Here is a 23,360-nt window from a genome sequence, read left to right on the forward strand (position 1 = left end):
CAAAAATTTATAGAAAATCTGTGAAATGAAACACTAAATTGTAATGATTTTTATCTCAATTAAAAAAGTTATACATATACAAATTCAAATTGTCAAAAATTGTGTATTTTACATAAATTTCGAAAATATAAAAGTTATCAGAGTTTGTTTTAACCGATTACAAAGTACTAGATATAAATTCATTCGGCTTAATACGGATTCTGCTAGTATACTTGCTCTTCTTTGTAGACTAGAACTAAAATGTTGGTGTTCTGGATGAAAATCGAATTTACCCAGGAAGCTTAACCGCAATCGAGATGATTCGAGTTGTTTTAACGATTACTTCCGCCGGAATCCAATAACAGTAGATCAATATCCATGAAAAAAAGGAAAATACTAAAAAAATGTAAAGATTTTCTATTATTACAATTGAAATTTAAGAAATTTATGGAATATTTATGCAATAATATAATTTTATTAAATTTATGCAATAATCGTAATAAAAAAAATATTCCAGGTATAATAATAATATATTAACTTATAAAAGATTTTCTGAAATAGTTGAAAATAACTTCTATAAAGAAACAACTTTATTGGAATCAAGAAATTGATATGATCTCAATTTCCTGAACGTATTCAGAAAATGGAGAAGCTATACCCTTGAGCATTTCTATTATTTCTAAGAAAATAAATATAACTCGGAAATTTCTGTCTATGCATATAATTTTATACACGATAGAAAAATGTCGAGATATTGAACGAAATCGATTTCGAATTGCGAACATGTAGTTCTCTCAAATTTACTATCATGGAAAACGATATTACGTAAAACATTGTCAAGTTTCTAGAATATTGGAGCAGACATATACACATATATATATATTTTCGTGAATGTAAAATTGTAATCCTTCAGACGAACAGTCGAATTCGTAATATTCATTGATCTATAATAAATCCAAGTGGAATTAGACATCATTTAAAAACATATAAATAAATTTGCAAAAATATTTCTGTTCTTAAATAAAAATTTTTAATCTTTCATATAAATGATACCATTTTTCATTTTAAAAGAAAATTATATTTATTTGATATTAATCAAACGAAATACTATGAACGAATACTATGAAGGAAGCAAATGGAAAATTTAAAGAGTAATTCTAAAAATTAAAACGAACATGATATTTAAAAATGTCAGTTAAAATTCATTTATTTCTACGCAAATATATATTTTTTATATTACATACGTTTTTGTATACCGTGTAAATGGAATAAATGTGTGAAAAATTTTTTCCATTTAAGAAAAATGCTAATATTGTTTATTTTACGTTTCTCTCTTATTTTTTAATAAGGAATATTCGTATCTAATACTGAGCAAATAAATGTCTGCAATTTAAAATAATTGAGAATGATTTTTTTGAGTTCAATATACATAAACATGAAATTGTGTTTTCTTTTTTTCAATTTTCATTTTCATTGAAAAATTAAATAAATATATTTTTTTTCAAAATTCTTTGATTTTTAATAAAAATCATGAAAATTCAATTTTATTGAATTTTATTAAATAAAAAATAATGTTATTATTATCATTACATACAGTAAAAATATATGCACACATCATTATTTTTAATAAAATATTTTTTTATCATTTATTTATTTTATTTTATTTTCATAATATAAAATTCTTATTATTATATCATATAAAAGTATTAATAAATAATAAATAAAATGTAATATATGTTATAATAAATACAATGATTACATACAAATATTACAAATACTTAATAATCAATTTGAAGGAAAAATATTTACAATTAGAATAATTTCAAATGTATACATAATACATAATTAGATTATACATAAGAATTATATATACATACAGATTATACATAAGAAATTAAAAATAAATCTTTAAAATGTATGAAAAATGAAAACTATTAAAATTGAAATGGATTTATTTTGATTTGTCTTTTATCTTTTTATATTTATTTTTTTTGTTCTAAATAATTTTATCTCTATTTTTATTCCATTTCATTTTCGTTGAAAAGATTAAAAAATTTTGAGAAAAAAGAAGAAAAAGAGAGAGAGAGAAAGAGAATGATATACTTTCATTAATTACGAGATATTAAAATATTATAATCGATAATATGAAATATTAGATACAAATTAATTTTAATACGAATTATTATAGATTAACATCACGGAATGAGATATTTGTTTATTATTGACAAAATTTAATTCAAAATCTTTAATAGAAATAACGTTGAAAAGCAAAATGATGAATCTGAAATTATTACTTTAAATTATCTACTACTTTAAATATCTGCTTTAAATTTACATATTATTTCAATTATTTCAATTTGTGTAAATATCTTATGATTGAATTTAATTTGAAATAAACACTGAAATAAAAATTTCTTTTATTTTTAAGTAATTTTTTTTTTTTGAAATATCACTTCATGATTTTTTTCTCTTCTTAAAAAGAAAAAATAATAAAATAATATATAATAAATATTTAATCATACACTTACATTACATTTTTAATCATACTGTCTTAAAAAAAAATAATATTGTTCGTTTTTAATCATTGCTTCTTTTTTTTTATTTTTCCCTCTTCTTAAAAAGAAAAAAATAAATGAAATAAAAATAATTGATTCATCCAATTGCAAAAGCACAAATATTTTTCCTTTTTTGATAAAATTCTTTACTGTCTAGCTTCACTTAATTAGTTTTCATTCTGTATAAATAATCTGCGTTAATAATATTGAAATTTCTTTACCGATCTACACTTTTAATTTATAATTTGAAAAAATTTTTAAGATATTTATTAATCATTATTATTTATCAATAATATTACGTTACAGAATCTCAGGATTAATTGAATAAAATGTTTGAAACATTTTATAATATCGATAAATATTTGAAGAAAAAAAATTCAACAATAAAATTGCTTTGACTGTCGATGAAAATAAAAAGGTCAATTAATTTTCTTTTAATTATTATTTGATTCAATGCTTTTTAATAATTTTATCAATTTATTTATAATTGTATAATAATGAAATATCCTACAATACTTTTATTTTCTCTCATGATATATGAAACAATATTTTTAGTAAAGATAAAATATTAAATCATTCATTTTTTAAAAAATGAATAAAAATCTAATGAATAAAAAAAAATACTAAAGCTTCGTTATATCAAATAATGAAAATAACAATATAAAATTTTATAAATATTTACATCGAGATAGATATAGCTTTAATATTTTTTATTCGCAATAGATATTAAATCATTCGTATTTTGTGAATCTATATGCAGACATCTAAAAATAAATAAATATATATTAAAATAAAAAATGAAATGAATAATGTGTAATAAAATAAATATTACAATAATTACAACTAAAAATATTTTTGATGATTTTTCAAATTATGAATCTGTTATTTCAATACAATCATTATATAGAAAATATCGAAGAAGTAAAAACTAACAGTCATATAATTTATATAATTACATTATATATTTTAGTAAAAAATGCAATTAAAAAAGCAATGAAGATTTCGAATGACGAATCCCAATAGGATTTTATAATAGGAACCAATGTCGAACTCGTTATTTTCCAATTCATTAACTGCGCAAATATTTGCTAAATAAATTTTCAACGATGTCAATCAAATTATGGCATTCTGACAAGATAAAAATCGATTGTGCTCTATTATATTAAATTCACAGAATAAGTATATATGTATTTTTTAAATTATATGTAAAAAAAGATTTGATCTCACATTTAAAAATAAATCGAAAGAAAGAAATAAAATTTATTCGTTTAAAAGCTAGTTTTAGTTTTATGGGATGGTAATATGACGAAGATATCCCATTTTATTTCTGTCTTATTTTATCTAATGCAAATTTAAATTGCTATAATTTAATAAATAAGTCTTAAATTATATTTGTATATTTATATTTATATTATCCTGTATACATAATGATATAAATTATAAATTAATAAATTAATTTTTCATTCGATATGAGAATACAATAAACAAAAATCCATAATTGCATTAGAATGAAATGAGATGAAGCTTCAGAGATCAAATTTCTAAAATTTTAAGGAGAAAAGATTTAATGAAATATCTGTCATTTATGTTATCTGTTTATCATTTATAGTAAATTTTGACATTGATGGATCTATAGAAGGTCGATTTAAGAATTTTTTACAAATCTGTCACTTCCTATCATAGCACAAATCTGTTTCCGTACTATTACATCGCAAAAAGATTTTTTTTCAGAAATTAATTTCTACTATTTCTTAATATTAATAAGATAAAATTTATTGTGTATACAAATTTAAATATAATTTATACATTTAATTATATGAAGTTGAACTATTTATTATGAATATATCAATTGAGTTTTTACAATGAGATTAAATGAATTATATGATTTAAATTCTGAGCTGGATATAAAAAGATGTAATTATATATATAAGATGTACTTAAAAAACATTTAATATATATAATTATAAAAATATAGATTTGATTATGTATATGATTATGTATGTGATTATGTATATGATTTTACATATTATATAAAAATTAAATGTGTAATTAAATTGTAATGTAATATTATATAAAATTTTAAAATTTTACGTGTCGTTCAAATAAAAAGATTCTTTTTTTTTTGAAGATTTATTATTAATAAAAAAAGTTATTAGTTAAAGTCAAAATTGCAGAAAGCACATTAAAAATTAACAATTAATAAATGAAAAATTAATAATATTTATAAAATAGAATTACTAAACTAATCATAATTGATGAACATTTTACTGAAATTTTTCATGTAAAATAAAATATTGATTTTATTTCACGTACGATACAAAATTTAATATAAAAAATAAAAGTAGTATCTCTTACTATTGATAACATTTTTTCATCCATATTATTTCAAACGTAAATTTTCTATTATTTTGATTATTTTAATTTTTTATTTGTAGGGAATAAAAAATTGAAATAAAAGATATAAATATTATTTTGCAAATCAATTTTATTCAATTTATTGGATGGATGAATTTCTATATAATATCCAAGTGAAAAGATAATTGTAAATTTTAAATTGAATGAAATAAAAGAGGATCATATTCTAAATATTATTTAAATAAAATATCAATATTTTACGCTTTTCAAATAAATGAGAAATTTATAATAATATTTATATAAATAGCAAAAAAAAATAAAAATCGATTACAAATATTCTTTTAAGTAAATTAAGATTTAGAATAAAACTTTTCCTTTAGCTTATATTATAAAATTATTGATATTTCAAAATAAATATATAAAATAACATTCATAAGATAAACGGTCAAATGAATAATTTTTGCAAAATAATAATTTTTTTTAATTTCAAATCTATTCCAAATTCCTTTATTCAAAATTATTTAAAATAATTTCTGAAAATAAATATTAAATATAAAATAAAAATTGTGATTTTTCAATAATATCTCAATATTCAAATATTAAAATTTTAAATATTATCTATATTTATATTATAGATAACTTTCATCCTATATAATATTATCTATATTTGTATTTATTATACATTCATGAAAGTTGACAGATATATTCCATAAACATATTTTATTATTTAGAATACCTGAAAATTAAAGAAAAATCTTTAAAGACAAATGATAATTGATTTTAAAATCAATTTGTAAAGATATATGCACAAGTTCTAGCAATCGAACAACAAACTCGCGATATACACAAGCCTTAACAAGCGAACTGACAACAAGAAAGATTGAAGTTGAAATGGCCTTATTTCCATGTACCGTATATCTCCTGCATACTGAAGAACCTTTAACCTTTCCCTTCGAAGACAAGGAAAGCATGCATGCAATATGTTATCTACCATCTTTATGGAGTGATATTTTATCGCAAAATTCATATAACGAATGTTTAAACATTCTTCGATTCACGTATTCATAATAGAGAATTTTGTTTTCTATATTAATTACACATTGATGTATTATTCATATTTTGATAACATTGTTTTATAATAATTCTTTTATTAAATCAAAAATTAATAATATTATAATTTTATTAAATATGATAATAGAATTTAAAAAAATAAAAATTCTTAAAAGCTTGATGAAACTATATAATGATTGATTATTAATTTTAATTTTATTAATTTCTAATAATAAAATTTTAAAATATATAAACATATATATAAATTAATAGACCAATGATGATCCAGCTGGATTTAAGAATCTTTTAAACAAAAAAACATTTTAAGTAAATAAATAATATATGAAATGAAACTGACATAAATATTATTTAGTTTTAATAATAATATTTGATCTTTATATTTTTTCTCAATTTAATATCTAGCTTTTAATGCTGAATTAGATAATTATATTAAATAATTTAATTTTAAATAATAATTATATTAAATAATAAAATGACAAAAATAAAATTTACATTTATTATATACTATAATTTCTACGATTTCATAGAAAAATAAGCCATAAGCGAGATAGTTTCTATCTATAGGCGAAGAATTGATTTGTTAAATCGGAAGTTAAACACGGATCCTTCGACTGTCAGATTGCCGTTGCTCTATCGAGTGAAATATTCGAGAATTAATCGCTATCGGATGTTTCCAAGGCTTAATATTCATAGAGCTATCTATTATATAGAAAAGAAATTGTCAGTTCAAATTTTCCATTCGAATAAAGAATCTTCTCCTCGATGAATAAATTCAACAGACAATCCCATTCTAATTTTTTGAAAGCTAACATTCTAATGAAAAGGGAATGCTTAAGGGATATTAAATGAAATACATATAACATATAAAAAACATACACCTGACAATTTCTAATAAAACGAACATTCTAAAAGATTGATTGTATCTATACTTTTATCTACGAATACTGATTTATTATTACTTCAATCATTCTGATGTAGAACAATCCGAGAGGACTTTGAAAATATCTTTGGTCTATGTACAATCAGTCGCAAAAGTATTCACTTAATATAAGTTAGTAAGCATAAGTTTTTTCAAAAAAACCAAAAATAATTCAATATTATTTTTTCGTTTCTTAAATATAACTTTATATTAAGATAAAGAAAAAATTTTAAACTTATTAAAATATTTAGAATTTAGTGATCTATTATCCTATTATAAGAAACATTTTTAATTGAAATTATATATAAACAATGATAAAAATTGTAAGATTAATTTCAAAGAGATTTTTAAAATGATATACATATAAATTTTCATTAAAATTTAATTTTTCAAGTTAAATGGATTTCTTTGTATGAACACTTTTGTGATTGATTGTATACAAGAAACATAAATGTCACGTTAGAATACATTGGCGTTTCCGTTTCTGGATATATAGGAAAGACAAAGCTCTGACCTATCGGATATCACCATCGATAAGCTTATAATCAAGTATCTAGGTTATTGAGAAATATACTAAAAATAAAATAAATCCTTGAATCAAAAATAATCAATGTAAAAATGGATTATTTATTCAATGAAATACAGAAAAAAAAATTATTGTTAAGGATTTTGGTTTGCATGATACACAATCGAAACAAATATTTTTTAAAAACAAGATTTGCAGTTAATCCGATATGATTTTAAAATAACGTTCACACGATTTCACATCTTCACTAAAAATTTTTCAATCTTTTTTTAATCTTTATTTTTCTACTGAATTTAATTTTTTATTTTATGTAAAACAATTTTTATATAAAATTTATATAATATTTTTATATAATATTTATTTTAATATAATATATATATATTAACCTCTTATATATGAAATTTATATAAAATTTATAACTTGTTAATTTTTATTTTTTATTAATTAAAATAATAAAATATTTAATAAATAAATCACTTAAAAATAATTTATTTCTTAAATAAAATTTCAGAATTAATTTGAAAACAATTTTTTTTTCAAAAAAATTTAATTCCATTCAAAACACAGAAGAAGAATGGAATAAAATTTACGATAAAAAAAACTTTAAAGTAATTATTTATTTTCTTCATTTATTTAGTTTTATTAAAATAATAAGAAACATCGGATAAATTTCAATCTTCTCGATGAAATTAAAAAATATTTTTCGATAAACGTGACAATATTTATTTTCAATTTAAGCTATATTGTTTCTGTGATATTTTTATGCATGCAAGATATTAAATTTTAATTCAACGAACGATATATGCATTTTAAAATCGTAACAATTGATTCTCTTTAAAAAAAGAATTTTTGCTTTTAATAATATGGATATTTGATAAAACTAAATTATGTACGTAAAATTTTAAAAATTATCCTTATTATCACTTTTTCATCCATTGATTTTTTTCAAATTTACTTTTTAATCAAGCTATTCTTTTTCTATTTTTCTATTTTCTATTTTTTATTCATATCCGAATAAACTTCATATTTTTACTTTGAATAAATTATTTTTTTTCAAAATTATAATTTGATCATTCGAAATATGTGCATGTTTCTTCTTCTTTTTTCTTTTTTTCTTTCTTTACATAGTAAAAATATTTACTATAGGAAAAAAAACAAAACAGGTTTTCAAAACAGGTTATCGTTTTTGTTCGCTATTTTTCATTCATGATTTTTGAATGAAAAATTAACCAATTTTGTACAACTTACACATATATTAAATATTGAATTTATTTGAAGCTGAAATGAATTATTTAAAATTTAAATAATTATTTAGAATTCTTTAGTTATTTCTGAAAGTAATTGCAAAATTTAAAAAAGTCTTAAAAATAAATTTTGTCCACCTAGAAAGATTTCAACCATGAGTAATTAAATTTATGATTGAATTACTTAAAAAAGATAATAAATAATTAAATGGTAAAACTAATAATGAAATACTTATGTGCATATATAATAATTAAAAAAAATGATATTCCAATTATTATAAATAATTAATATGTTTCTTTCACTGTTAATAATATTTATATGAAATTATCGTTATAAATTAAGGATATAAATAACAAATCAGAAATTAATTATTTATTTATAATACAATGAAATGTCATTCTAAATAAACATTATATGCAATGTTGATATATTAATATGATATATTCGTGTGATATTATTCATTTTGCAATTTATTATATTATAATATAAATTTTTAAAAAAATAAAGTTAATTAATTTTGACTTCTTCATAACTCAATTATTTATATATAATTATTATTATTAATAGAAATTATTTTTATTTAAAAAGAAATAAGATCTTCTAATTATTGCATATGTATGTTATTTTTATTATGAATACTTTTTATTATTAAATTCGATATTAATATCTCTATATAATATACAATTAACGAATCATTAAATCTTTTCTTTAAACGAATGAAACATTAAAGGAAATCAAATTTCAAATAACCAATTAAAATCATCATTGTTATTTGCAAAAGCACAAATATATGAAATTAACAAAGAAAGTCTTAAATTAAATTTCCAGAATATTATTTCTAGAATATTAAACGAACATCTTGCATTTTAATTATTCAAATTACTTGACCACGTAGCAAACTATTCTATTCTATCCACGGATCTCAATTAAAAATGGAATTTCGCTATATCTCCTCTTTTTTTTTTCTTTTCTCTTCTTCTAATTCGACATAAATGTCACACCAATAAAATCTTATCGACAACAGAATGTTCTGTTAATCAGGATTTTGTTTGAAAACTGCGTTGAATTTCCAAACTGCGTAGATACGTGTCGATAAAAAGCGAGTGTGAAAAAGACAAGCTATTCGATTTTAACACGATAGAAGATGAAAGAGATTTCCACTCAACGTGGAAAATAGTGAAATAATTGAAAATTCGCGTACAATAGTTAATCACGATGGTATATAGGTTTTACCATTCCAGTGAAATTGGAAAGAAGAGGAACTTAAACAAATTTAATTAATATTCAATATATTGCCTTTGCCAATCCTTTATGCAAAATATCACGTATATATCGCAATTGTATTTTTATATTTTTATATATATAGATTATATCTAATTTATTCATCAATATGTTGATAATTTTTTGCAATTTGAATCTCTAAATGTCAGAAGAAATATCTATCTAACAAATTCAAGAATTTCTTAATAATTTTAAATTTTATTTAATAATTTAAATATATTATTAAAATATATTATTATTATTAAAATATATTATTATTATTAAAATATATTATTATTAAATATTATTATTATTTAAATATATTATATTATACTCATTTTGATTATAATAATCCAACGTATAATGTGCAACACGTGCGATAGTTCATTAAATTGTTTTTCGAAATAACAAAATTCAAAAAGATAAATACCTTTAATTAAAGTGATAAGATCCATATTATCCTCATGTTTCGAAAACGTCTCGATGCCAACTACAATATCAAAAGATATGCAAATATATGTAGATTTCAATAAACGTTCGGCATTAATCTTTGAAAGCGTGTAAAAGATAAATAACATTCCGATTCGTTTTTTTAATATTAACTCATGAAACATTTTATATATTATAATATTTAATGTTTCTTTTGTCTCTACCTTTAAGGTTTGAAAAATATTTCACGAATATATTAATCTCATCTCAATATCTTATCTCAATATTATATACATCCATTAAATAAAAAAGTTGTGTCAAGCATCGTTTGGCCTTGACGAGTCTTAAACCATTTCTCATTTTAGAAAGGATTTGATTACATACCTTACCTAATCTGTACACGTAGTCCCAAAACTTTCCAAAAGAGCGGACAATGGCGTAACCCTATAATTCAGACAAAATTGCTCGTTTCAACTCCTCTCTGTCCGCAAATCGATCCCTAACATTCCGAATAAATCCTATTTTCAGATCAGAATGCAGCACGAGGGATCACGATGAGCATGAGCAACGAAACGAATGGCTTGTTGGATGGTCTGGCAGGCTACAAATTAAATCTTACGAATCCAGACGATTGCAACTACTTCGGATCCCAAAGCATCTTCTCCACAAGCTGGTTTCGCGGTATCATTTATTTCGTGTATAGCACGGTATTCGTGGTTGCGTTAACAGGAAACGGCCTGGTTTGCTACGTAGTGCACAGCAGCCCCCGAATGAAGACCGTCACCAACTTCTTCATCGTGAACCTTGCTCTAGGAGACATCCTGATAGCCTTGTTCTGCGTTCCAACCAGCTCCATCAGTACACTAATATTGCAATATTGGCCGTTTGGTCCGGAACTCTGCCCGACCGTTATTTATTTGCAGGTGCGTTTAATGGCCCATTGTTGTACGTTGGGAAGAAGACAATGGAGAGGAGAAAGATGATTATTAAAGAATGAGTCGTTGTGAACGATGATTTTTAAAATAAGAAAAAAAGAGATATTTTAGAGATAGAATATTTTATTTATTGATTTTTTTTCCTTTTTTTAAAACTATTTTATATTTGATTTATAAAATTGTTCTTTATTGTGTAATTTTATTATTTGATATTAATTACAATTCCTAAATGCAATTCCATAATTTTTAAAAGAATATCTGGATATCTAGCAATATTTTTAATTCAAAACTTGCAGAAACAAAAAAGAAGTCATAAATTTCTTTCGTCTCTTAAAATTGAAGTCTAGAAAAATTTTGACTGAAAGTCTTTTCCAGTACTATAATAAAAACTAAAAGAATATAGTTTCTTAGATAAAGATTCTTCCAAATTGAGTCTTGTTCGAAATTCTTTCGTTTTCACGAGGATTGAATCTTTTCTATGAAATAGAAACTTTCGTGAAACTTTCAAACACAAAATGTTTCGTATATTTCTATTTAGTTTTAGTGAGCAAACAATCAATCTCTAAATCTAGTCTTAATAAAGAAACATCTCTAATATGTTTTATAAATAAAAATTAATCAAAAGCAATGAGCGAAATTAAATAATTATTATTATATTAAATTAAATTATTATTGAAACAATAGAATTTTACATAACGGATGAAAATAAATGAAAAATCAAAATCGGAAAATAAAAATTTTTAAAGTTTAAATAAACATTATTCAATTTTCAAAATTAGCAATTGAAAATAAATAGAAATATAATTATAAATCTAATTTACAATACAATTATATAATTTATAAGTGTAATTATTCATCATCAAGAGACACTAATTATTTATTAATTATTCATCACTGAGAATATTCAATTATCAAAAAAAATAATTTGTCAATCTAAATGCAGAATGTCATGTTCATCAAAAAATAAAAATAGACATATTTAATTTTTATTTGACAATTTAATAATATTTAAATTAAGATATAATAATAAATTATATTATTTATATGTGTACAATTTTTAAAAAAAAGTATACTTGTATATCTAATAATGATTCCTGAACTAACCAATCATCAATGAAATGTAATTAAAAAGAATCGAATTTAATAATTGATTTATACATTAATTTGTATGAATTTGAATAATTTATGCGAATTTTGATGTTTTTTAAAATTTATGCAAATTTTATTAGTTATGGAAATTGATAGATTATTCACAGAATGAAATAAATACTTTTAATTCGTAAGAATTTTTTTCTTTTTATACATTAAATTTGTTCTATATTGTTATTAAGAATGAAAAATAAAAATGATCTTTCTTATAGAGGCAGTATAATTTATCAGATTTTTTTTTTTTTTAGATCTTATTAAAGTTTTATAAATACGTCATTCTATCATATAATATTACGCTAATAACGAAGATTAAAAGAGGGAGAGAATTTATAGGACAATAAAATGATGCGTGCCATTTATATGAAATCGATATCAAGGCAATGAATCACGATAAATTAATAAATTGAGATAACGAAGCGTTTTATATTATTAATTTGAAAAATTCGATTAATACTAGGAAAGGAAGGAGAAAGTAATTTTGATGAATGGAACATGGAAAGATGAATGGAAGAGATAGTTTCATTAAATAAAATTAAGTATATAGTCAAAATTCATTTATAAGTTTAAGAGGATTAAAAATGACGTGATACAAAATTGAATAAAATAAGAGAAAAATTTTTAAATATTTTAATTTTTATTTCAATTATTATTCCCATCTAATGTTAAATTAATATCATGAAATTATATTTCTCTTTCACTAAAATCAATATTAATTTTGCCAAAAATATTCTTATAAATTATCGAAAAATGAAATCTGTCATTTTGATATTTATTTATAGATTTTTAGTTGTTCTAGTGTTAACAAATTGAAGAATCACTTACAATGGCTGTCGCCTGTTGCTCCATTTGCTTGAACATGGTTTACTCGATCTATGCTATGTAAATATTTTACGAGATTTAATATTATAATATCATAAAAATCAACAATGAAAAAACATGAGAAAAGAAGTTGAATGAAAGTACATATTCTCGCAAAAAATAAAAAAAAATGATAAATAATAAAATCCTAATTTTATGAATTTTATACATTTCATATATTGTTTTGAAATTTTGGAAAAATAACATTTTTTCTTATCTTGAAATCTTTTAAATTTTTATATTATAAAATTATTCCTCGCTTATTGACCACACATTTGTAGATTCGCTGAATTTAATATTACTTAATTAATTTTTATTTGTATATCTATACATATATATGTATGAACAGAATGAAAAACATAATAAATTATCTAGTTAATAAATGCAAATTTAAAAATGAGCTATGAATATAAAACAAATCGAAGTTTTTTTATTTTTTATTAAATATTTTTTAATTCTTATTCCTATAAAACAAAACAAAGATTCTTATAAAATAAATATTTTTTTTTTTAAGAATATTTTCCCACGATAAATATTTCATTATTATTATTCAATTCAATGAAAGTAAAGTAAATATGTAAATAAAAATTATTATATTGATAATAAAATAGATAAATACAGTATTAAATGTGTAACTTTGTGTACATATGTATAATATTGAATATGTATAACATTGAATATACATGTATAATATTGAAAGTTTTATTAATATTTCAGAAAATTAATAAATATTCAAAACTAAAATTTTAGATACATCTTCTCTCCTTTATCGCTTGCTCAAATTTCCATCAATATAGCTTTTGGAATCCTGCTAATAATCAATTTATGATAAATTGATATAAGTAATTCGATTTTAAGATAATTACAATATTTTTAAAATTTATTTAAAATATTATATAATTATATAAAATAATATTGACAAAATATTTCATCTTAAAATAAAGTGTAAAATGTTTATTCTATGAAAATATTATTATACAAAATAAAAATATAAATTATTCAAATACGAAAATTAAAAAAAATTTTTTTCAAAATTTGTCAATATATATATATATATAGTGATAATTATGTCCACTATTTAAAATCAATATAATCAAGGAATTTTATAATCAAGGAATAAATTCTGCGAAATAATTTGGGAAGCAAAAATTAATTATTTTTAAGAATTATAATTTCCAATTTATCGATTTAAATTCTCTCAGAAACTTGATTCGAAAATACGTATGTACGATCGATAAATACATAAATTTGTTGATAACGCGATCGTTCACGAATTTCGTATTCAGCCATGATTAATAAATAAATAAATCTCACATTGTTTACGCATCAATTATGCATCAAATCAGCTTTATATTTCAAATTATGGATATTCATGTAACTACGTAACGCAGAACGAAAATTTTCTTCGATTTCGAAAGATTTTATCGGTTCTATTTTTTAATTTCCACTTGAATTCCGTCAAGATAGGTGACAAAGCTTCGTCCAACAAAAGGATATCTCGCTATTGATATTCCTGCTGACTCTTTCAAATCCTTTCAAAAATGGAAATCAAATATTGAAATTTGCAAAATTTCTAATCTTTTTTTTTAACAACAAATTCTTTACTAATATTGAAACATATGAAATTAATAAAATTCATTTTCTTGAATAAAGATGTGCAATATAAATTGATCTATATATTCATATTAATAATATACAATAATCAAAATAATTTCTTCGTGTGATTTTTCAAATGATTATCTATGATTTCATTATTTCACAAATTTGTAAGAATAATTAAAAAAAATCTTTGAATATAATTTGTTAAAATTTCTGTTAAAATTTTTGTTATTGCATTTTTGTTGTAAAAAATCATTTTAAATGAAGTAGAATGTGATTACGATATATTTTGGAATATCATTTATATTTATCTTTGCAACATTTTTGTTATAATACAATATCAGATAAGAAATCATTTTTATTGTCAAATAAAATAACAAATCTCTTCTTAATATAATTAAATAAAATTATATCATTTAATTATATCATTATATCATATACCAATTTAACTAGTAAAAATAAAAGTGATTTATTTAATTAATTAATTATCTTATTATCTGTATATATCATATTTGGGTATATTCATTAAGTTTGTTGATTAAAAAAATAAGTTAACAATTAATTATCCTACTCTTCTGCCTTTTAAAATCTAAAACATAATTTTTCTATAATATTCAGATTTTGAAAGAATAGTGAAGGAGAAGAAATAATTAATCCGATCATATTTTCAGGCAGTATCAGTTCTAGTGAGTGCTTACACGCTCGTTGCGATCAGTATAGATCGTTACATAGCTATTATGTGGCCTTTGAAACCAAGATTGAGCAAACGGCAAGCTCAACTTCTAATTCTCGCTGTTTGGATGCTGGCTATGGTAATATCGCTCCCTATCGCTATTGTTTCAAAGCTCTTCCAACCATCGATCCAATATAAAAGATGCAATCAATATATCTGCATTGAAGTTTGGCCATCGTTGGAAAACAGGTAATTATCAATGCATATGTATATATTCTTTATCAAATCTCATATGATGATTAAAATTATGATAATAAATTATATATTAAGAATATTATAGAGTATATAAGAATATTGTATATAATAATTATAGATTATTTGTCATATATATTTTTAAATGCTATATCAATGAATTAAAATATTCAGCAAAAATTTAAAATCAAAAACTTATAAATTGGAAGATTTATAGAAAAAAATCAAATTATCATAATAATTATAATTTTCATAATTTCTATATGATATACATTTACAAATAATTCTTCTTTAATCTAAATATAACACTGTTTGATAAAGTATTTTTTTATCCTTTTGAAAGAATTCATAAATATTATTATCTATTATAGGGAAAGATCATCGAAATTAAATATGCAAATAAACTTTAAATCTATCCAATATTTATCATTTTATGTTAATTCACTGTTTAAAATTGCTTTAGCCTTCCTCATTCTAATCGAAAATTTCGAGAACAAAGAGGGGAAACTTTGTAATTTTTCCATTCCTCTCGAATTCATCACCTATTAATGTCTTATCGAACTTAGGAAAGGATGATGACTTTTGACAATCGATTTTATATTCACTTTGCGCGTTTCACTTGTTGCAGATATTATTACTCGATCGCCTTATTGGTTCTTCAATATGTGATACCAATAACAGTACTAGTGTTCACTTATACCAGCATCGCTATTATGGTTTGGGGTAAACGACCACCAGGAGAAGCTGAAAATATCAGAGATCAGAGAATGGCACGTTCAAAAAGGAAGGTAAGATTTTATATGAGAAACGAATTTATTTTTTTTATTTTTTCGATCGGTATCTTTATTTCTTCTTTCATTATCTGAAATTACTCTGAATGTTTGTTTATTTATTTAAATGGAAGAAATGAGAAATTGAACGAATATGAATTGTATTGGATTGCCATTCTTAAATATAAATAATGATTTCTAATAATATAAATTAATTCATTTAATTGATTAATTAATTTAACTTGGATATCTTTCAATGAAAACAGAAATTTATTTTTATTTAAAGATATTGAAAATATCAAGACAAAAATTATTCTTTATGAAATGTATTCATCGTGACAATATCGTTAATAAAATATTTAACTAAAATTTTATTATATTTTCTTTAACCACTAATTATATCAAATTTTTTATTTTAATTAATCACACAGTAAAATAAATTAGATCAAATTTGTAAGAATAAAAATGGATGAATGAAAAAAAGAAGAATGATTTAATATCCAGTAAAATATATTTAATTTATTATTCTATTTATAGATCGATCTTAATCGATATTATGTATTATAATTGTATAAAATTGTATAAAATTAACAACAAAAATTAAAATAATCATTTTACATTAAAATAAGATCCTTGCAATAAAGTATCATAAATAAAATATTCGTCTGATCTATATGCAGGATTTATTGCAATCGTATAATTTAATATATGCAATTGAAATATTTCTTTAAATATTAATGTATAAGTCTCATAAACATATATTTCATTTTAAAATATTTCGTGGAGAAACAATTGCTTCTCCTTCTATTGATCGAATAGATATTTTTTTTTTAAAAGAAAATAATCATTCGTTCAATAATGATCAAATGAAAAAAAATTATTCAATTTTTAATTGAAAATTATTTTTACTTTTATCAGAAGTAATAATAAAATAATTTAATCAATAATAAATAATTTTATTATTAAATTATTTATTGTATTAAAGTATTAACTAAAATTTTTTTGAAAATATGTTAACAATCATGTAATAATTACTATGATTAGATAACTATGATGACTAATAGATAATTTAATCAATTATAGTAATCATTGACATAGACAATTCATATAACTTGTAATTTGTTTAATATTACGTATTTAACTTATTTATAATAATTATATATTTGACATATAATAATATATAATTATTTATTTACAATAATTTTTGGATAAATGAAAAAAAGATTGAAAATAATAAATAATAAAAAAAGTTGTTAACAATAAAAGATTAATAATTTTTCAAATAAAGTTCAATCATTTTGAGAGTGATTATTTTTTCATAGATAAATATTTCATAGAGGTCACATGAAAGTCAATTTTATTTTTTTTTAAACAAAATTATATTTTTTTCATAATTATTTATTCAATAATAATAAAAATTCAATTTCGTTATTTTGAAACAATGATTAAACAATCAATAAGACAAAAAATGATGATTGAACGATGAATCAATTATCAAGGCTGTGTTGTTCCATTGATTGTGAATAGAAACGAAATAAATAATTTGATTCGTTCCAATACATCGAGTTTATTAGAAATCTAGTAGTAAAAATATTTATAATTCGTATAATTATTTTCAATACAAGTGTCCTAATTTATTTCACGAGCACCTGAAAATACTTCTATCCGTAACGAGTACGATAACAGAAGCATTCGTTTTTATTGGAGTGTATTCGAACGTAAAGAGAATGAAATGGCGTCTGAAAAGCGAGCAGAAGAACAAATGTCAGTTAAGGCAAAATAGAAAAAGGATAAAAAGAAAAGTACAAATGATAGGAATAATCAGAAAATAATCGAATTGATAGCTATAATTTTTTTATATGTATTTAATTTCTTTTATGTACAATTCGAAAACAATAATTATTCTATAAAAATAAGAATATTTGTGTATTTTTTGTTGGCAAAAAAAAATAATAGTAAGCATGAGGAATTATAGGATGGATCAGCAATTCTCTTTAAAAATGCGTATTGTTGAAATAAAAATTTAAAAATTCATCAAAAAATCACAAAATCATCAAAATATTTCGTATTATATATATATATATATATATATATATATATATATATATATATATATATATATATATATATATATATATATATATATATATATATATATATATATATATATATATATATATATATATATATATATATATATATATATATATATATATATATATATATATATATTTAGAATTTTAAATATTCAAAAACTAATAAATCTATTATCTATAATCTTTTCTTTAATTAGTTGTTCCAAAAAGTTTGTTGCACATTTAAAATAAATATCTTCATTAATTATTGAAAAAATAACTTATGACAGTTTAGTTAATAATAAAAACAAACTTGAATAAATTTGTATATGATATATTGTAAAAATTATTGATATAGCTAATTGGCATCTAATTCTCGTAATTGATTGAGAATTACTGTGATAGATTTTCTTTTATTTTTTACTTAATTGTTTTAAACAATTGTTATATTTCATGATTATTTCGTCATATATGTCTATGTGAAAAATAAATGATGCAGAAAATAGAAGAAAGAATAATAATAATAAAATAATAATAAAAAGATATATAAAATATACTATTTATTAAAAATAATATACAGAAAATATAAAAAGTAAAAAATATAAAAAAGAATTTTAAGATAAAAAATATTACAGTAACATAGAAACTCTAGCTAAAAAAAGAAATAAAAGAAAAATGTATAAAAAAAACAGGGATTGTAAACTTGATTTATCTAATAGATAAACATTTGTTATATAAAAATGAAATGATCGAAAATCCTATAAAAATACGAGATGAATATCCAGTCAAATGGAAAACATATTACTTTGAAAGTAATCTCTGATTTTAACAGAACTATTGAAATTATTATTTCAATTATTATTTCAATGGTATTATTGAAATTATATTGAAAATGAAATTTATTTAGTGTTATATAATTTCTCATCATAAAAATAAATTTCTAATTTTTAAAATTAAAATTAATTTTAAAATTAATTTTAAAATTAATTTTTAAAATTCATATGAGAAACAAAAATGAATTAATCGCAATCTACTTCTCTGGTGAAAAATGTTGCTTGCATCACATGTACAGCATCACAGTAAAATAAGGCAACTTTAAATAGATAGATAATAGACTCTGGAACATTACGAGCATAACTATATATTCACATTAACTTGTATAATTTATATTCCCTATAAATTTTAGCCAACATATTTTTCTTATGATTTGACTTGTATTTTCAAGAATATTTCAAAACATACCATAATAAATTTACCATAAATTATGAAGAAAATTATTAGGAATAATAAAAAAACTATTAAATTTTTTTTGAATTCTAAGTTGATTCTAAATTATTTTGATTTCATCTAATTAAAATTTTAAATTAGAAATTTTTTAAATATTACGCACTTTTATTATTACTATTATTTATATAAAATCATTATATAAAATTCTTACATAAAATCATAAAAAATATCAGTTGTATATTTATTTTAGATGGTGAAAATGATGGTAACAGTTGTAATAGTGTTCACTGTCTGCTGGCTTCCATTCAATATATTGAACGTAAGTAACAATAATTCTTATTTTTCTATTCTAACAAAATATTACAAAAAAAAGCAGTTACAATAATATATATTTTATTTTAGAGAGATTACAAGAAAATTAATTTAATATTAATTATAATAATAATAATAATTTAAATTAATTAAATTTAAATTTTAATCACAAAAATTAAGTTAATTAAATTAATTTTTAATCACATTTTTTAAAAAATCAAATTATATTATATTTTAAAAAATAATTATATTTTCACAATATATTTTTAAGGATAATGTAAAACATTTTAGTTAATAATGGATAATAATGAAACTCTTGGAAGTTGGACTTGGTTTCCTTTTGTATGGATGATTCTTCATTGGTTGGCTATGTCTCATTCCTGTTACAATCCAGTAATTTATTGCTGGATGAACGCAAGGTTTCGAGCTGGCTTCATAACAGCAATCGGTCATTTACCTGGTACACATCGAATTCTTCGCAGGGAAAGACGTGATAATTATAATGCTAGTTTGGATATTCCCTTAACAGGTATTCTAATATTTAATATTATAAAACATTGAATACAATTTAATAAAATGAATTAGAAATATAATTTTTAAAAACTATACTTAACTTTTAGAAATTTAAATGAATTAAATTTAAATTTAAATTTAATTCACATAATAATATGATTCTGATATCTATATTTGAGGTAATAAAAATCGAAAAATTCTACGATTTTTTTAATTATTGAAAAAATAAAATAAAGTTTTCAACTTTGATATTTTGATAATTATATTAGTTCATTAAAATTATTTACAAATTTTCTTCTATTTTTCAAATTTTAATCATTCTTTTGTAACATATATTTTGTAAAATATATTGATATACAAAGAGAAATAACAAGCTGCATTAAAAATTACATAATTCTATTTAAAACAAATATATCATACGATTATTTACATAAAATCTAACGACATCAAAATGAAACTACAAGTTTTATCTGAAATATTTTCTAATAATCAAATTATTTCATTTATGTATTTTTTATTTTAACACAATACCAATAATTTAATTACAGGTTTCAATGATTCAAATCATTCTGTTCTTCGACGTATGAACACATGCACAACATATATTAGTGTTCGTCGCAAAGCAAATGGAAATCACACTGCACCTGCAAGAAGTGCAAGCTTCCGGAATGATTCTTTCCGACCAATGACACAACAATTACAACGACAATTCACTTACCTCGAATCTCATACAGAGGAGCAATTATAAAGAATTTTTGTAATTAAATTTGTGATTAAATATTAAATGAGGGTAAATATGAGATTAGTGAGTACGATATATAGAAAATTTGAGTGATGTAAAAATTTGGAAAAAGATAGCGTATGAAGATCGTGAAAGAACATGAGTTAAAAAAGAATTGCAAATATTACAACGATATTGTATGAAAATTAACGTTGATTTAAAAAATACGAGTACATATAACCCGAAAAGAAGAAAACTTTTTAATTTTTTAATCAATGTAATAATAAGTTTTGTCGTTTTTTGTAATTAATACCAAACATTTTGTATAAAATATTTATGTAACAATGAACAATGTGATTAGACAAGTAATCTATGTAGATATATTTTTATGTTTTACATACCTATTCTTTTTCTTTATTTATTTTAATTTATTTACATTAAGAAGGAAAAAATAAAAATATAATAAGTTTTCTTACATTTTTTTATATATAAATTTTAGCTAAAATTAAAATATAGAAAGATAAGATTCTATAAAAAATAAAGGCAAACTTTTTATTAAAATTTACGATGTTATTATAATATAATATAATAATAATCTTAATCAAAATAAAATTCTTAATATTTTTTTAACATTCATTTTTTTAATACAAGAGATAAATCATATTTAATTTTGTTAAAATTCTAATGAAATATTAAATTGCTATATTTTTATCTATTCTTTTATACAAATAGTATTATAGTAAGGTTAACAAGGATTTAATAATTGAAATTCAGAAATGTACCACATTGTAAACAAAAACTGTTAAACAATAAGAGATTTATAATATATATCTTACAAATATCAATCACTATCTTTATCTTTTCCTTTTGTATAAATTATAGATATGATACTATCTATGATTTATACAATCATAAATATGATACTATCTATGATTTATACAATATATAGAAACTATCTATATCTCTACATATTTGGAATGCTTTATATTTATTAATATAATTTGAATAGAAATTTTTAAAATGATTTTAAAATAATGTTAATTTTTTTCGATATCGAAATGTATCGTTAATTACATTAATAATATTTATTGTTCTTATGAATTACAGATCAATTAATATTGATTATGATTGATCAAGAAAACCAGAAACCAAGATATCAAAAAAACCAGATCAAATTTTTCAATTTGTTCACAAAAATAGTACATTTTTAATCATTTTTTCGTTTATATATTTTGATATTATTTCACACATACATATAAATTTTTATCAGGATTATCAATACAAGATTAATACAAAATTGATAATAAAAGAGGAACATATGTATATTTAATTTGTGATTATTTATTTATGATATGATCTTGAAAGTAAAACATATAATAATTATAATTAATCTGCAGATATTTATGCAAATATTTTTAAAAACATGATTTAAAAAATGGAATTCGAAAATTCAAAATTTATTAAATACTTCTCTTTGAATATTTTATGTGTTTTATGTATTCTTGCATATTATGTATGTCCTAAATTTTTCTAATTTATAATAATTAATATAATTTATAATAATATTTTCTAATTTATAATTATAATATTTATAATAACATGAATATTTATATTAACTAATTCATTTGAAAATTTAATTATAATTTTAAAGTTTGATTCTTCTTATTCTTGAATTATCATAATTCTGATATAATTATAACTTAAAAATATAAAATAATAATATAATTAAATAATAATATAAAAAATCTCTTCAATATTGTAATTTCAAGTATAGATTATTGTGATGGCTTAAAAAAATGAAATAATTCAGAAAAAAATTAGTGAAAAAATTTAAATTGGCTCAGTTTGAATAAACTTTAAAAAGAGTACTGAATCATTAAATACTTTGAATGAAAGATTGAATACTTTATGAAAGAAGTTTTGCCTTTACGATTTTA

The 23,360-nt window shown here is 20.5% G+C and overlaps 1 protein-coding gene across 2 annotated transcripts in view; it reads left to right on the top strand.

The window, feature by feature from the left end:
• The window catches only part of LOC102671834 (RYamide receptor-like), a 33,845-nt gene extending 12,239 nt beyond the window's left edge, over positions 1–21,606 (top strand). For both annotated transcript variants that reach the window (XM_006607965.2, XM_006607968.2), the window contains exons 2-7: positions 10,868–11,262; positions 15,552–15,802; positions 16,434–16,593; positions 20,128–20,196; positions 20,481–20,718; positions 21,251–21,606. In XM_006607965.2, the coding sequence (XP_006608028.1) occupies positions 10,894–11,262; positions 15,552–15,802; positions 16,434–16,593; positions 20,128–20,196; positions 20,481–20,718; positions 21,251–21,450 (1,287 nt within the window). In that variant the 5' untranslated portion in view covers positions 10,868–10,893 and the 3' untranslated portion in view covers positions 21,451–21,606. The remainder of the gene's footprint in view (positions 1–10,867; positions 11,263–15,551; positions 15,803–16,433; positions 16,594–20,127; positions 20,197–20,480; positions 20,719–21,250) is intronic.
• Positions 21,607–23,360: the final 1,754 nt, after the last annotated feature.

The sequence above is a fragment of the Apis dorsata genome, unplaced genomic scaffold, assembly GCF_000469605.1.
Source record: "Apis dorsata unplaced genomic scaffold, Apis dorsata 1.3 scaffold_27, whole genome shotgun sequence".
NCBI lineage: Eukaryota > Metazoa > Arthropoda > Insecta > Hymenoptera > Apidae > Apis > Apis dorsata.